General features: G+C 34.2%; 1 protein-coding gene across 3 annotated transcripts in view; it reads right to left on the bottom strand.

Annotated features, from left to right (window-relative positions):
- The window catches only part of KIF20B (kinesin family member 20B), a 73,367-nt gene that overhangs the window by 19,798 nt on the left and 35,642 nt on the right, over positions 1-17,927 (bottom strand). For all 3 annotated transcript variants that reach the window (XM_023240705.2, XM_023240707.2, XM_023240706.2), the window contains exons 23-25: positions 11,487-11,606; positions 9,472-9,532; positions 502-627 (exon numbers count right to left, since the gene is read on the bottom strand). In XM_023240705.2, the coding sequence (XP_023096473.2) occupies positions 502-627; positions 9,472-9,532; positions 11,487-11,606 (307 nt within the window). The remainder of the gene's footprint in view (positions 1-501; positions 628-9,471; positions 9,533-11,486; positions 11,607-17,927) is intronic.

Here is a 17,927-nt window from a genome sequence, read left to right as displayed (position 1 = left end):
AGAGTTCTTACCAAATCCAAATTCTTAGAGAAGAGAAAGTACAAGGACCTCTCAAGAACCCACTGAATAGTGTTCAGAGTATACAGTGTTAAATACATCTTAACCTTAATTATGTAGGAAACTTCTCAAAAATAAAAAATAAAATAAACCGTGATGGTATTCTGAAGGATAGAATCAGGGTATTTACTGACATAAACATATAAGATGACACTAAAAAGCTGGACAGAGGTGAAACTCAATTGAGAAATTTATTCTTACGTCTGGGAAACATTACAAACTATCATCCAGTTATTATGAAAGTGTCCTTATTCCTTCTTTACTACATATAATTTTACTTAGACAAAACAATTTTCACCACAATGGAAAACAGCAAGTGATAGGACATTAGGAAAACACGCCAATACTTTTATTATACTCAACTCCTTCTAAAAGGGAAAGAAATCTAGGAAAATACAGAGAAGAAAATACAGACCTTGAGATATTTAAGCAACCATGTTTTACCTGTGGCCAGTCTTTCGGCTTCCTCTAACTTCACCTCGAGCACTTGATCTTGTTCTGCCTGAGTTTGTTCCTGTTCTTCCAATGTCATTCGCATGTCCTCAATTATTTTCTCTTTAACATTTAGATCTAAAAATTTGAGGAGAACATTTTAGAAACTACTAACATGTACATCTAGCTATCCAATTTTTCTTGAGTTCTTCTAAAATTAAAATACACTTTTATTAACTATAATAGAATCTGAGTTCCACATAAAAGCTTTGTCTTGTTCACTGCTATACCTCAATGCCTAGAACAGTACTGGCAGATATGAAGCACTAAATAGGTATCTACATACAGATAGATACTTGAATGATTGCAAGAATGGATGGATGGAAAAGAAACTCTTTTCAGATAAAATTAACAATTTTTTATAATATCAAACTATTGGTACTAATAAACACAAATCTCAGGGCTTAGAAAAACCATTATTTGCAAAACATTCATTTTCAGTATAATATTCTCAAACCAAAAGTAAAACGTTTACCTCCTAAAAACAAAAAGGGCTCAATCCCAATTTGACTTTTTTTTTTTTTTTAGATCTCAAGTAATTATTTTTTTCTACAAAAATTTCCAAAGCCAAATATTTACTTCTAGTATTTTTAAAGTCAGCTCTTCAGGAATGACTGTGCTATTAGCCTTACCAAAATTGTTTCTGGCCCTTAAAAAATGACAATAATGACATAAACAATTCTACTTTAATGCTGCCTGCCAGAAAGAGGGAAAAAGGAAAACGTGGCCTCTGGTGACGGCCACATTTGTAGCAGGGCACTGCTAGAAAACTTACCAAAACTATTATTACTGATGCCAGAGTTAATAAACCTCTAGATGCATACAGTTCAACCTCAGGTCACTGAACATTAAAAATGACAAAAATCTCAAAAGGCCTTCTCAAAGTGCACATAAAGCAATTAAGAAAATAAAGACAAAACACTAAGAAAACATTATATGAGTAATTTTTAGTATTTCTGTCCATTTATGTAAGCTGCCAGGAGTGCTAATAAAACAGAATTCCTCCTAGGATCAAAAGGAGTCTTAGTATTATTATCTAAACTCTTTCTTTTAAAAAGTATGATTTGCAAATATATTCAGATTATACAATTAATTAATTAAAAGTTTATTCAAAGAACCCCTTCTCTCTTCCACCCTAGATTTTACTCTAAACTAGAAGGCTAGAAAGAAAAAGGTTTAAGTATCTAGTTGCCAATTAGGAAAGTCCCAGGACACCAATGACAATTTCACTAATGACTATTATTATTTGAAAGGTAGGTGCAGTTAAAAAAAAGAAAGAATTATTTTATCAGTCACTACCTCCAATAATATACACTTCATTTCAGGAAGCAATCCAGAAATACACAACTAATAAAATGAAATAAAGCAGCATGAGGACAGCTAGGAGACAGCTATCTCTTCACTGCTATCTAAAGATAGCCGTGAGCTGCCACAGCTAAATAAATGACTATCAAATAAGCCAGCAACCAAGCATTAAGCATTGAGGGGAGAGCGTCACTAGAGCTATGGTGTCCTAGGAAGGCTTCAAGGAATAAAGGCTTCAACATAACATTTGTGAACAAGTAGGAAGTAGAAAAAAGGGCCATCACGTACATGAGGCCAGGGAGAGAAATAAATATAAACGCCATCAAAGACTCCAGACTAGAAATACTCACTTATTGATAGTTAAAATTTATTTCAGAATATATACCAGATGTACACGGACCAACTACAGAAGCATGAAACCACAGGACACCAGTTTCACATATCACACTGGCAAAAGTCCGAAGTTTGGTAACACCTGATATTGGCAAAATGTGGGGAAACGGGCATTCTATACACTATTTTACTGTGAATATAAACTAGTTTAATCACTTTAGGGAGCAATTTAGCAATATTTATCAAAATTTCAAATACTCATCATTTGGGCCAACAATTACACTGCTGAGACTTTTCCTTACAAATATATTTACATGTATCCACACTTTTGTACAAATTTATTCATGGTAATGTCTATAATAACAAAAAAACAATGTCTGAAATAACCAAAAGTATTTTTTTCATCAAAAGAGTTCATATTATTGGACACTAGATTATAAATGTGTTGTTAATTTTCTTAAGTATGATACTGTATTTAGGTAAGATGATTCCTTACCTTATGAATTTCATGATAAAGTATTTAAGCGTAAAGTATCATTGATGCCTGCAAATATCTTTCAAGTTGCTCAGTTTTATACATGCATATTAGAGAAAGAGACAAGAGCCAGAGACAGATGCAAATGTGACAAAATATTTAAAAACAGTGAATCTAATAAAGGGTATTCAGGTGATCTTTACTTTCTGATTCCTTCACAAATGTTTATTTCTTAATTAAAATTTGAGAAAAATAGGAATAATGATTCCTACTTTATAAGCAATTGAAATTATACCTTAAATTAGCATATAATATTCTCTACTAGATTTTGACATTATGTTTCATTTGTGATCAACACCATATCTTCAGGCAAATGAAGGACTCCGCTCCTTGCAATAGTGTATATTAAAATCAGTTTTATCTCCTCTATCCTAATAAATTTTATTACATTACTTAAGGCTTTCTTTCAAGGGAATAAAATTTTCTTTTCCCATTAAAAAAAGGGGGGGGGTGCCGCCTAGGTGGCTCAGTTGGTTGGGCGTCCAACTTCGCCTCAGGTCATGACCTAACCATTCGTGGGTTCGAGCCCATGTCAGACTCTGTGCTGACAGCTCAGACAGCAGCTTGGAGCCTGCTTCAGATTCTGTGTCTCCCTCTCTCTCTGCCCCTCCCCCACTCTCTCGCTCTCAAAAAATGAACATTAAAAAAAAGGTCATATTAAATACAGTATGATATATCAATATCAATAAAATGTAATACTATTTAGCCTTTTAAAATAAAGGTTAAGGGGCACCTGGGTGGCTCAGTCAGTTGAATGTCCGACTCTTGGTTTTGGCTCAGGTTGTGATCCCAGGGTCATGGGATGAGCATTGGAGCCTGCTTGGGATTCTCTCTCTCTCTCTGCCCCTTTCCCCCAATCTTTCTCTCTCTCAAATAAAATAAAATTACAAAGTTAAAAAGGGCGGGGGGGGGGGGGGTAAAGCAAGATCTGTGTGTGATTATATGGAAAAATTTCTCAAAACTTCCCAAATATGTAGAGACTTATTGTTTTAGTTAGTGATTTCTTCTGGGGTATTTTTCTTGAGATCATATATTTCCAAAGGAAATGTGTGGTCTTTTATTTGCCTTCTTTATCACAGGAATAGAGGCAAATAGAGCAGGTCACAATAAGAGAACAAAACAAATTAGTCTGGATAGAGCAGTAAAGTTATATTAGGCTAGAAAAAGGTAGACTAAAATCCCTAGCTAGAGGGTAAAAGTTTGTGTAGGCAATATGAAAGGATTGAAAAATTTTAATAGGAAAATGACAATGAAAGAAGAGTTTTAGAAAAATCTAATCTAGCTGTGTTGCTATACGAGTGAGTTTGACATAAAACCTGGCAATGAGCTAGGACAAATATGAGGAGTAAAAAGAAGTAAAGTAACTTAGGTACTACTTCTGAGGGTGTGGGAAGACAATATTATTTAAAGTCTAAAAGCAAAGATAGTCAAACATTTTCTGCAAAGGGTCAGATAACAATTATTTTAAGGGACTATAACAACTATTTACCTCTGCCACTGTAATATAAAAGCAGCCAGACAATACAAGAGAATGTGTTGCTATGTTCCAAAACTACTTAAAAAATTAGGCAGTAAACTGGATTTGGTCAGAAGACTTCCATTTCCTAATCCCTGGTCTAAACAATGGAAATAGTAGACATCAGTAACAGAGATCCAGAAAGTTAAAGCAGTTTGAGCACATTTACATTCAGAATTTAATAAGACTTCAAAAACTTCAGCATAGGAAAAGAAAATTGTAGACCAATATCCCATATGAAAATAGTTGCAAAACCTCAACAGAGTACAGCAAACTAAGCCCAGCAACATATAAAAAGCATTATACACCATGACCAAGTGGGATTTATCCCAGGCATGCAAGTTTAGTTCAACATATGAAAACCAATCAATGCAATACACCTAATTAATTAAGAATAAAACCATACAATTGTCTCGATGGGATGCAGAAAAAGACATTTGACAAAATTCAACACATTTTAATGATAAAAACACCCTATGAACTAGGAACAGAAAGAAGGGAACAAACTTCCACAACCTGATAAAAAGCATCTACAAAAACCCAACACCTAACATTATACATAGTGGTTAAAGAATGAAAACTTTCCCCCTACAATCAGGAATAAGACAAAAATGTCCACACTCATCACTTTTATTCAACACTGTTCTGGAGGTTTTAGCCAGAGCACTTAAACAAGAACAAGAAATAAAAGTCAAAAAGAATGAAAACAAAGAAGTAAAACTACCTTTATTTGCAGATGACATGATACTGTACATAAGAAGAAAGAGACAGAAAGAAAGAAAACCCTATTAGAGTTCATAAAGTAGTTCAGCAAGTTTACAAGATACAAGATAAATATAATTAAATCTATTGTGTTTCTATATACTAGCAATTAACAATCCAAAAAATGGTATTAAGGAAACAATTCCATTTTCAATAGCATTACAAAGAATAAAACAGTTAGAAATGAATTAACAAAAGATGTGCAAAATGTATACACTAAAAAATAAAAAATATCACTGAAAGGAATTATAGAAGGCCTAGCTAAATGAAAAGATGTTCCACATTTGGTTGACAATTTCCCCAAACAGATCCTCAAGATATAACACAATTTCCATTAAAATTCTAGCTGGCTTGTTTGCAGAAAATGACAAGCTGATTCTAAAATTCATGCGCAAATGCAATGAACCCAAAATAGCCAAAATAACACTTCCTAATTTCAGAACTTACTGTAAAACTATAATAACAATACAGTGTGGTAATGGCATTGGAAGTCCAGAAATAAACCCTTACATTGATGATCAACTGATTTTCAACAAAGGTGCAAAGACAATGCAGTAGGGGAAAGAAGAGTCTTCAAAAATTGGTTCTGGGACAACTGAATCTTCATATGTAAAATTAAGTTAGACACCCCTACCTTACACCATATACAAAACTATAACTCAAGTAGATTAACTCAAAATGAATCAAATATCTAAATATAAGAGCTAAAAGCTTAAAACTCTTAGAAGAAAACACAGATGACTTTGGATTAAGCAACAGTTTCTTAGACATGATACCTAAAATACAATCAGTCAAAACAGATAAATGGGACTTCATCCAAAACTTTTATGCATCAAAGGACAAATCAAGGGAGTGAAAAACAACCCACAGAATGGGAGAAAACATTTGCAAATCTATCTGATAAGTCATGTATCCAGAATATATAAAGAAGTCTTACAACACCATAATAAAAAGACAAATAACCCAAATGAAACATGGGCAAAGGACTTCAATTTCTCCAAAGATATACAAGTGGCCTATAGCACAAGACAAGATGCTCAATACCAATAGTCATTAGGGAAATGCAAATCAAAATCACAATGACATAATACTTTATACCTACCTGCATGTTAGGTTAGTGTCCCCCCCACAAAATTCATGGCCACCTACGATGAATATGACCTTATCTGCAAATAGAGTAGTTGCAGATATAAGCAAGTTAAGAATAAGGTAAACTAGGTTAGAGTGGGCCCTAAATCCAATATGACTGGTCTTCTTTTAAGAAGAGGGTAATTTGGACAGAGACACATAGGGAGAAGACACCAATACAGACACACCCATAAGAAAGATGGCCATGTTCCCTATCCCCACTCATCACGCTCTCTCTCTGTCTTAAAAATAAGTTAAACATGGGCGCCTGGGTGGCGCAGTCGGTTAAGCGTCCGACTTCAGCCAGGTCACAATCTCGCGGTCCGTGAGTTCGAGCCCCGCGTCGGGCTCTGGGCTGATGGCTCAGAGCCTGGAGCCTGTTTCCGATTCTGTGTCTCCCTCTCTCTCTGCCCCTTCCCCCGTTCATGCTCTGTCTCTCTCTCTCCCAAAAATAAATAAAAACGTTGAAAAAAAAATTAAAAAAAAAAAATAATAAGTTAAACATTAAGAAATTAAAAAAAATAAAAGGGTGCATCCAGATGGGTCAGTCAGTTGAGCGTCCGACTTGGGCTCAGGTCATGATCTCACAGTTTGTGAGTTCGAGCTCCGCGTCGGGCTCTGTGCTGACAGCTCAGAGCCTGGAACCTGCTTCAGATTCTGTGTCTCCCTTTCTCTCTGCCCCATCCCCACTCATACTCTGTCTTAAAAATAAGTAAAACATTAAAAAAACTAAAAAAAAAAAAAAACCAGAAAGATGGCCATGTTAAAACAGAGACAGATTGAAGTTTTGCTGCCATAAGCCAATAAACACAAAGGACTGCCATCAAGCATTAGAAATCAGAAGAGACAAGGAAAGATTCTTCCCTAGAACCTTCAAAAGAAGCATATCCCTATCAATACCTTCAGATTTCTTCCTTTCAGGGCCGTGAGAAAAGAAACTTCCATTGTCTTAAGCACCAAGTTTGTGATACTTTGTTAGAACAGCCCTAGGAAACTAATACTATAAATTTTTAAATGAAAAATAACAAATTCTGGTAACTATTTGGAGAGCTTTCATTCACTGTTGGTAAGAATGTAAAATGGTATAGCCATTGAGGGAAAATTTCATAGTTCCTCAAAAACTTAATTACAGAGCTATCATCGTATGACCCAGTAGTTCCACTCCTGGATATATATCTCCAAGAGAACTGAAAACATATGTCCACCCCAAAATTTATACACAAATAGTCATAAAAGCCAAAAAGTAAAAATAACCCATGTCCATCAACGGATATATAAATAAAATGTGGTATATTTGTTATGATGGAATATTATTCAGCCATAAAAAGGAATATAGTACTGATACATGCTACAGTATGGATGAAACTTGAAAACATGCTAAGGGAAAGAAGTGAGACACAAAAGGCCACATATTGTATGCATCCATTTCGTGAAATGTCTGCAACAGGCAAAGCCAGAGACGGAAAGTATGTTAGTAGATGATAGGGACTGAGGATTGACAGCTAATGGGTATATGGTTTCTTTTTTGGGTGATGAAAACGTTCTGGAATTAGATAATGATAGTGATTGTACAACCCTGTGAATTTACTAAAATGCACTCAGCATTACACTTTTAAAAGGTAATTATTAGGTATTATAGCTCAATTTTTAAAACAAGAATTTTATACTAAGATAGCTAAGTAAATGGCACTCAGTGTTTAAATGGACATATAGAAGCCAAAGTGAAAATGCCCTTTGTGTTTGTTGGGGAATGAAATCACAGGAGTGAATGAACTCTCAAGTGAGAAAACAAAAGGAACAAAGAGGATGAGGCCTTCGTTAGGAAAGTTGCCACAGTGGCTGAGGCTCATTCTGAGAGACAGGCAGCAACTGGTACAGAACATATCACAACAGCTGAGACAAGTCTCAAAAGGGGGGAAGCTACATATTTACCATTTTATTTAGAAAAAAATATACTCACACACAATAAATGCTACATAAAAAAATGAAAAGGAGGAAAAGGAGGAGAGTGAATAATTATGCCAAAATAAAAGAAAGGACAAAGGAAAGGAGGGACTGCAAAAAGCTAACAGATTTGAAAATACGTAGGTTATAAGTGACTTGGGAGCAAGTTTCAAGAGCATGGAAGTCAGATTAAAGTTGTCAAAATGGGCCTATGCCACAGTTCTCAATACTGTGCAACGAGAGGAAAAATTAAAGTATGATCGAAACTATATCCTGGTCCAAGGGCATGCTTTTTCAGAATAGCTAAGATCTATTCACATTTATCAACAATGACAAAAGAGTCAAAGTAAAGAGAATCCCTAAAAGCATTATAGAAATAAGAAATGTTAAGGGACAAAAGCCTAAAAAGGCAGGCAGGAGAAAATAGGACAGTGTGCAGATATATACACAGTATATTTATGCATACACACACTCAAATATTTGATCCTAGTTAATCCCACAAATGTCCAAATCATCTAAACAAATAATCTGGTTGACCTACCCCTTCTTTTTAGTTGGCCAAATACAAATAGCATGAATTAGTGAAGAGAATCTGAAACTTAAGAATGAAACAGACCTACGTTCAAATCCCAGCTCTACTAACCACACAACTAAGAGATTGAGGGATGAGTGACGGGCAGTAGAGGAATGCACATAATATCACAAATAGAAAGATGGATCATCTACAAAGGTAATTTTACATTTCAAATTTAAAAGTAAAATTTGAGTAAAAAAAGCACAATTCAGCACATAAGATATGAAGCTGAAGTACTTAATGGTTTTTAAAAACTTTTTAAAAATATTTTAATTTTAAAGATGTTTTACTTGACATATATTCTTACATGATTTTGCTAGAAATCTATTCCATTCATTGTGACCTATGTAACCGACTTTGTTTTTCAGAAAATAGTGGCCATTATCTAGAAATCAATATTCCTTTAACTGAGCATTTTTTAATGTTTTATTTTTCTAAGAATAAACTTTATGTTGACAAGTTACTTATTAGGATCAATGCTTTTCTGTGGCGCCCGGGTGGCTCAGCTGGTTAAGTGTCTGGGACTCTTGATTTTGGCGCAGGTCATGATCTCATGGTATCGTGAATTCGAGCCCTGCATCAGGCTCTGTGCTGACTGCACAGAGACTGCTTGGGATTCTCTCTCCCTTTCTCTCTCTGCCCCTCTCCTGCTTGTGCTCTCTCTCTCTCAAAACAAACAAACAAACAAACAAACAAAAATCAATGCTTTTCTCCTTTGATACAGTTACGTCCTATGTTGACCTTACTTTATAATTTTCAGAGGAAAATGCTAAATCAATTGTTATGCAGTTATTTTAGTACCGGAAATAGAGATTTGCTCCTGACCTTTGCATACTCTCTCATACTGTTGTATAGCTTCTTTCACATTCTGATTATTTAACTGCTCCTGCAAAATGAAACAACAGGAATTAAATGCAAATGTAACTAAAATGCACACCAATATTTAATATTGGGATTTAAAAATAAGGTTCAATGTTGGGTTTGAAATCTCTCTCCTACAAGGCTGATTACTAGTCTCAAACTTCCAAGTTTTTTCACCTTGGAGAAAGCAGGGTGAGAGTAGTAATAAGAAAAACAAAAACAAAAACAACTTGATACCTTTAATCTACCTCAAAGTTACTGCCCAGTCATTTTATTTACTCAATATTTTAAGCTACCAGGTTTCTCTTATACACCAAAAAAGTAGAAATGAGGATATGGAGGCTCACTATACATTTAACAATAGAAGGAACAAGGAAAACCATAAGAAAAAGTTCCCTATCAATAAACTTAAAAAGCTAAAAAAATAGGGTCCTCCAAACCCTCTACATAGAAAGTAGCTGGGAAGTTTGAAAAAAATAACAGGAGCCACAAAGGCAAGACTAAATTATGGACACTGGAAATCTTCCAATTCTAGTTTTAACCTATCTGGTAATCCTTCATTCCCTGTCTCATTCAGTGTCAACACTATCTCCTTACTTTATAAATTTTACAATGAATCATTACAGAATCTGGGAATCTCTGAATCCTATTATGAAAGTACAGACTGCTTTATTAGGATTACATTCAGTTAAAAATTAAATCATGTGTTGGGGCACCTGGGTGGCTCAGTCAGTTGAGCATCTGACTTCGGCTCAGGTCATGACACCGTTTGTGAGTTCCAGCCTCGCCTCGGGCTCTGTGCTGACAGCTCAGAGCCTAGAGCCTGCGTCAGATTCTGTGTCTCCCTCTCTCTCTCTGGCCCTCCCCCTGCTCATGCCCTGTTTCTCTCTCTCTCTCTCTCTCTCTTTCAAGAAATAAACATTAAAAAAAATTTAAATCATGTGTTTATATCTGAATATTCATTGGTTTGCTTCATTTAAAAGCAAACATGCAAAGAATACAACACATCCATTCTTTTTATTGTTGCCCAATCCACTTAATTGATGTCAAGCAAAATATAATCACTTATAAAGGGATTTTGCTTTTTAAGTGTCCTTTTGAAAAATATTTTTTTTAGAACATGAGCTTCACTTTCTTTTTACTTTTTATTTTGAAATGATTTTAGATTCACAAAAGAGTTGCAAAGATAGAAGAGATCTCCTGTATAACCTCCACGTAGCTTCCCCTAATGTTAACTCTTACATTATCAAAGTACATTTATTTAAAAATTGCAAAACACTGGACAGAAGAATGAGCAGTTGAGTCTCCATTCTCTATTATTTAAAATATGGAAAAAATCATCTTTGTATGAAAAAAGAAATTAGCACTGATGCAATAATGCTAATGAACACTACAGACTTTATTTGGATTTCACCAGTTTCTCCAGTGACATCCTTTTTCTCTTCTAGGATCCCATACAGGATCAAAGATTGCATTTAGCAATCATTTCCCCTTAGTCTCCTCTATTCTGTGAGAATTCCTTGGTAATCTTTTTCTTTAATAACCTTGACACTTTTTACCGGTCGGGTATTTTGTAGAACATCCTCAGTTTGGGTTTGTCTGATGTTTTCTCCTAATTAAACTGAGATTATGGATTTGGGGGGAAAATACCACATGAGATGGCCCTGCCCTTCTGGACACATCCTATCAGGAAGCACATGGTCTCAACATGACTTACTACTGGTGACGCTATTCTTGAACACCTGGTTAAGGTGCTACCTGCCAGGTTTCTCTACTGTAAAGATACTACCTTTTCCTTTCCGTACTCTATTCATTAGAAGCAAATCACTATGGCCATACTTAATTTTAAGTAATTAAAAAAAATTTTAGATTCCAGAAATAGCCAAAAGAGAATTTGTTGTAAGAATGGATACATTTAAGTAGATACTAAAATACACCAACAAAATCTACTTAAACTATTTTAAAAACAAAACTGTTACCTTGAGTTGCTGAATGGTTCGCTGTTTCATATCTATTTCCTGAGAACACTGGTTTTTCTTTTTCTCCAGTTCATTGATTTTCATTCTCAGCAATTTCTCCTCATCACGCATTACAGATACCTACAAAGTAATGTTTATAAAACAAATTAAATGTTTTTTATAATACTGCTTTTTGTTGTTTAAAATTCATGGCCACTGGTTCAAAGATTCGTATCCTTTAAAACCCATTAGAAAAATTACAGAGTCTAACAGACTATGATATGGCTTCAAATTATAGGAAATGTCTTAATACACTAAAGGAGAGTGCATATGAAAAGATCACTTTCTTCTTATAATATTTTAAGAATTTCAAATTCTCTAAGTGCTCTAAAAAAGAATCAACATAGCACCTTGCAACAGCAAAATCATTATCACAGAAAAATCAATAGAGATACTCTATGAGGAAAATACTGGCTCAGGTTTCCAAGGTTTACTGAGTAATGGGATCAGTAATACAAGAAATACTTTAAAAGCTAACAATGGCCCACAGAGGATGAAAATGGAACAATCATAAGATCAAAAGTTATCCACGCAAGTGAAGGTCAACTGATTTTTGATTACTGGTAACATAATTCCACAATTCTCTACCAATCCTAGAGAGCTCATAAAATGAAGGCTATAAACTGAAAAAAGCTCCCCTTCATAAAAAGCATGGAAATACCATAATAGTAGCTCTGAGTGGTTTGGTTTCAGGGAATTTTTACATTTCTTTTTAGGCTTTCTGAATGTTCCAAATTTACTACACAATAGATACATATTACCTTTATAATCATACATTAATAATATTTATTATTTTTATTTTGTTTAAAAAATATGGGACTTAGAGTAATAAAACCATCCTTACCAATTTTACAGCCATAAACTATCAGCCAACAAGAAATAAAGACTGTGTGCTGCACCAATATGCACATAAGGACCACCTTACTTTCCATCCTGGCTCTACCATTTGTTAGCTAAGTGAACTTGGACAAGTTAGATCTCTCAGTACATGTTTCCTTATCCATTAAATGGAAGTTAAAAACAATGCCTACCCCTAATATGTCTGAGAATTAAATGAGATGTTATATGTAAACTCAGAATGACTGACCCAGAGTAAGCTATTATTGTTGTTGTCATTATTATTACTTACATTGACACTACATATTATTTTGAAAAAGAAAAAATACCCTTAATAACCATCATTAGGGTAACAGTGGTCATCTATACAATAAAACATAAAAGAGATACCCTTGTAAATAGTGGTGTGAAAAAAAATCTCAAAACTAGAGTTAAAAAGCAATATTTATATATACATGATTCCATTTATAAAAATAGACACATACAAGCATACACAGCAGTTACATACATATATTAAGTCAAATGCATACACAAAGATCTAAAAAAACATAGATGGACTGGTAAGAGTGGTCATGCTTAAACAGAAGAGAGAAATGAGAAATGTTAAGAAATATTTCCAAATAATATATACAATTAAGTTTTTAATTAGAAAAAGGAGCTATTATTTAATTAGAAAAATGAACTATTAAGTAACTGGTTCCATGTGAATAGAAGTTAATTATACCATCCTTGAGAATGCTTACTGATAATCATGGTGCTGAGAAATAGTATCTTAAACCAGGAAGTTACGTGTCTAGAAAGCGAAGGATCCAAATCTTCTGAGTAACGAACAAATGCTTTTCCAAATTATACCACATTGCTTTTAGCTTACTGATCTAAGAATTTTCCTATTATCTAATTATAGTTTAGGTCATCTTTACTGTCTAACATTCCTCATCTACCATTAAAATATTTGTCACGTAACTTCGAAACTTTCTGTATATACTTATATGAAACTCCATAGGTTTTTACATTTTACCTATGGTGGTATGATTTATATTTTCCTTCCACTGATTAAAAACGTTGTTATATTTCCCTTATTATAATGAATACATACTATAAGATATTAATAAATGCAACAATAGAGGTTTAAAAGAGTTACCTATGCCACTGCCTAAGTTAATAAAAATATGTAATATTTTTATATATTTCCTTGCAGTCTATATTTTAATGCAGATTGTTCACAAACTTTTAATCTTACCATATACACTTGACCCTTGAACAATGCAGAGGTTAGGGATACATATCTTCTATGCAGTCAAAAATTGACGTATTACTTTTTAATATTTTTATGTTTACTTATTTAATTTTTGAGAGAGAGAGAAAGAGAGAGCAAAGAGAGAGCAAGCCAGGGAGAGTCAGAGAGAGAGGGAGATTGAAATCCCAATCAGGCTTCACACTTTCAGCACAGAGCCTGACACAGGGCTCGAACTCATGAACTGTGAGATCATGACCTGAGCCAAAACCAGGAGTCGAACACTTAACGACTGAGCCACCTAGGTGCCCCGACATATTACTTTTGACTTTCCAAAAACCTGACCACGTGCCTTACCAATATCATAAAGTCAATGAACACATGTGTATGTTATATGTATTATATACTGTGTTCTTACAATAAAGTAAAGCTAGAGAAAAGAAAAGAGTGGACCTGCACAGCTCAAATTTATCTGTTCAAGGTTTGACTATATATAAAATTGGGTTCGGGGCGCCTGGGTGGCGCAGTCGGTTAAGCGTCCGACTTCAGCCAGGTCACGATCTCGCGGTCCGTGAGTTCGAGCCCCGCGTCAGGCTCTGGGCTGATGGCTCAGAGCCTGGAGCCTGTTTCCGATTCTGTGTCTCCCTCTCTCTCTGCCCCTCCCCCGTTCATGCTCTGTCTCTCTCTGTCCCAAAAATAAATAAACATTGAAAAAAAAAAATTTAAAATTGGGTTCATCTTCTATTATTTAATATTATAACACAAGCATTTTCCCATATTATCATGAAAGCTTAGCTCTTTGTACTTAAATCAGAATCCTGCTATTTATACTGATGATTCTGAAAACTTTATAAATTATAAATTGTGCTGATGAAACAATGAGAAATACAATTTACACATCTCTACAAATCACTATAAATGAAGAAACAGAACTTAGGCCAAAGCTTCCAGGCATCACAGTGCTTAAGGAGCTGGCAGAGAAAGAAAAGAACCTCTATCCAAAAAAGTGCAGAGGGGAACTGGGTCCATAGCAAGAGCTTCTCTCCCCCTTCCTTTTCTTTACTAGACAGACCTAATGGTCATGAAAATTGTTGCTTATTTAATCAGAAAGTCCATATCCATTCTAACTTTTTTATTCATTTTTAATTTACATTAATGCTATCTTATTACGGGCATTTTTTTACATTAAATAATAAACTATTCCAGAACTTCAATTTCAAATGGTTTAGAATAAACTAACCAATCCTCTGTTGAAAAAATATATATATACTGGATGAAAAAAAAATAAATTTAATCTTTTTAAATGCATTGAAGAACTAGCAAAAAAAAAAAAGTTACGAAATACAGAGATAAAAACTGAGTGAAAATAAGAATCATAGAAATAAGTAGAGCACTGACAGATGCTGGCTTTTAAGTACATTTGAAAAATGAAGTGGTCTGGTTTTCAAAAGAATGGTAAAAAATAAAACTATTAAAATAAAGAACTTCAGGCTCAGACAGTTAAGTGTGTGACTTCGGCTCAGGTTATGATCTCACGGTTTGTGGGTTTGAGCCCCACGTCGGGCTCTATGCTGACAGCTTGGAGCCTGGAGCCTATTTTGGATTCTGTGTCTCCCTTTCTCTCTGCCCTTCCCCCACTTGTGCCCTGCCTGTCTCTCTCTCTCTCTCTCTCAAAAATAAATATTAAAAAAAAGATTTTAAATAAAGAACTTCAATCATCAAAAGACGACAAAACAGAAGATATTTGTGACATATTTAACTGACAAAGAATCAAGAATAAAGAAATACTACACACTAATTTAAAAAAAAAAAAAAGCACAATTAAGAGAAAATATTAACAAATGATTTCACAGAGCAGTTAGTAACCAGAACAGACAAATAGCCAATAAACACGTGAATAGATGCTGGACTTCATTAATTATCAGAGGAATGCAATTCCAAATGGCAATAATACCCCTTCACATTGTCTGAAGCAACAATTCCACCCCTTGGAATAGAAACTCTCACACAAGTATATGCACAGGCATGTATAAAAGAGGAATGCTGCTTCTACAGCAAAAAACATAAAAAAAAAACAAACCTAAATGGCAATAGGCGAATGGATAAATAAATAGCAGAAGGTCACACAAGGGTGTATTATACAGCAGTAAAAGTGATTATTACAATATACATAAATGAATCTCAGAAATATGATGTGAAAAATAAAAAGTCTCAGAAAAATACAATATACTTAAAGATAAAGAATAAATATGGTTTTAAATTATATTTTTAGAAGGTAAGAAAGATTAAACACAAAACGTTCAATGTAGTAACTTCTATGGAGGTAGGAAGCATAAGTAGGGATGGGGCCCACAAGCATTTGCTATATCAATTTCTTCAGACCAGACACATTTAAGTATTCTTTTTAACTAACTCGAAGTAATAATAAAAAATAATTCTTTAAAACCGTTTCAGCTTTGGGGCACCTGGGTGGCTCAGTCAGTTGAGCACCTAACTTTGGCTCAGGTCATGATTTCACAATTCATCAGTTCGAGCCCCATGTCGGGCTCTGTGCTGACAGCTCAGAGCCTGGAGCCTGCTTCAGATTCTCTGTCTCCCTCTCTCTCTGCCCCTCCCCTGCTCGCACTGTCTCTGTCTCTCTCAAAAATAAATACACATTAAAAAAATAATAATAAAAAAAATTAAAAATTGTTTCAGCTTTCAGGGGTGCCTGGCTGGCTCAGTTGGGAGAGCATGCAACTCTCAATCTTGGGGTTATGGGTTCAAGCCCTACATTGGGTGTAGAGATTACTTAAAAATAAAAAGCTTAAAATTAAAAAAAAAAAACAAAGAAAACCACATTTATTAAAAAAAACAACTTTCAGCTTTAGAAAAACTCTAAGTACAAGACAAAATCAAGAAGTCATGAAAGAAAAATAAATAAATTTAAATACATGAAAATCAAAATTTGCTCTAAGGCAAAAAAAGAACCCTATTAAGAAAAACAGCAATGAGAAGGGGTCTTCAATTCATATCTTTAAAAAGGCTAATTTCCTAAATATGTAATAAGCCCTATAAAGCAAAAATAATTGAAAAAAACAGAAAAATCAATAACCAAAATTAAAAGGCCAAAGATATGAATACACAGTTCATAGAAAAAAATATAAATGGCTTTTAAACAAAAAGATGCTCACTCATAATTAGAAAAATGCAAATTAAATTACTGTGAGATATATACTTTACCTGTCAAATTAGTAAATATCAAAAAGTATGATAAAATACTACTTTGTGGATTAGGGTGGAAAAAATATTCTCTTATTCTCATAATTACCTCTGGCTTACAAATTGGCATTGAGAGTATCAAAATTACAAATGCATCAAAATTACAAATGCACAAACCAGTGAATCATAAATTCTACTTTTGGGAATTTATGTATCACAGAATTTCTTGTAAATGTTCAAATGACTTTGCTGCATAAGCTCAATCAGCAGAAGACAAAATTATGTGAATTGTCTAATAATACAGGACCAATTAACTAATGGCAAATACAGTTTGTAGTCATAAAATAGTTCATTTGGAGATTCTTTTTTTTTTTTTTTTTTTTAAATGTTTATTTACTATTGAGAGAGAGAAACAGAGTGTGAGGGTGGCGGGACAGAAAGAGAGACAAACACAGAATCCGAAGCAGGCTCTAGGCTCTGAGCTGTCAGCACAGAGTCCAACGTGGGGCTCAAACCCTTGAACCATGAAATCATGACCTGAGTGGAAGTCGGACACTCAACTGACTGAGCCACCCAGGAGCCCCTGGAGATTCTTGACATTATCCTGATATGAGAAGACAGCCAAGATGCACTATTAAGTGAAGAAACTAAGATTCACAACAGTGTCTATAGGATATTTTCATGTTTTTTTTTTTTTTTTTACAGAAAGAGAAGAAAGAAGGCTAGAGAGAGGAAGAAGTAAAGAGAAAGTAACTGGTATCGTTTGATGCCTTGGAGAGAAACTTGATGGCTAGGAAGGAGGGAGTTTTTTTTCTCACTGTATATACTTTTGTGTATTTTGTACTTGCAATCAGTGATTACATTTCCTATTTTAATATTAAACTAATAAAAACTTGTTACAACTATACTGCATACACTTATGAATATTATCTGCAAACAAGTTTCATTTTTACTTCTGGGGGAACTTGAACTTGGCAATGCTTAAAAGAAAAAAAGATTCTAATCCTATATGAGGCACATTTTTTTCTTTTTTTGAGATTTATTAAGTTTTTAATTTTAATTCCAGGATAATTAACATACAGTTATATTAGTTTCAGGTGTACAAAGTAGCGATTCAGCAATTCTACACA

The sequence above is a fragment of the Felis catus genome, chromosome D2, assembly GCF_018350175.1.
Source record: "Felis catus isolate Fca126 chromosome D2, F.catus_Fca126_mat1.0, whole genome shotgun sequence".
Taxonomy (NCBI): domain Eukaryota; kingdom Metazoa; phylum Chordata; class Mammalia; order Carnivora; family Felidae; genus Felis; species Felis catus.
The sequence above is the reverse complement of the archived record's forward strand: the minus strand, read 5'-3'. Positions and strand labels throughout refer to the sequence as shown.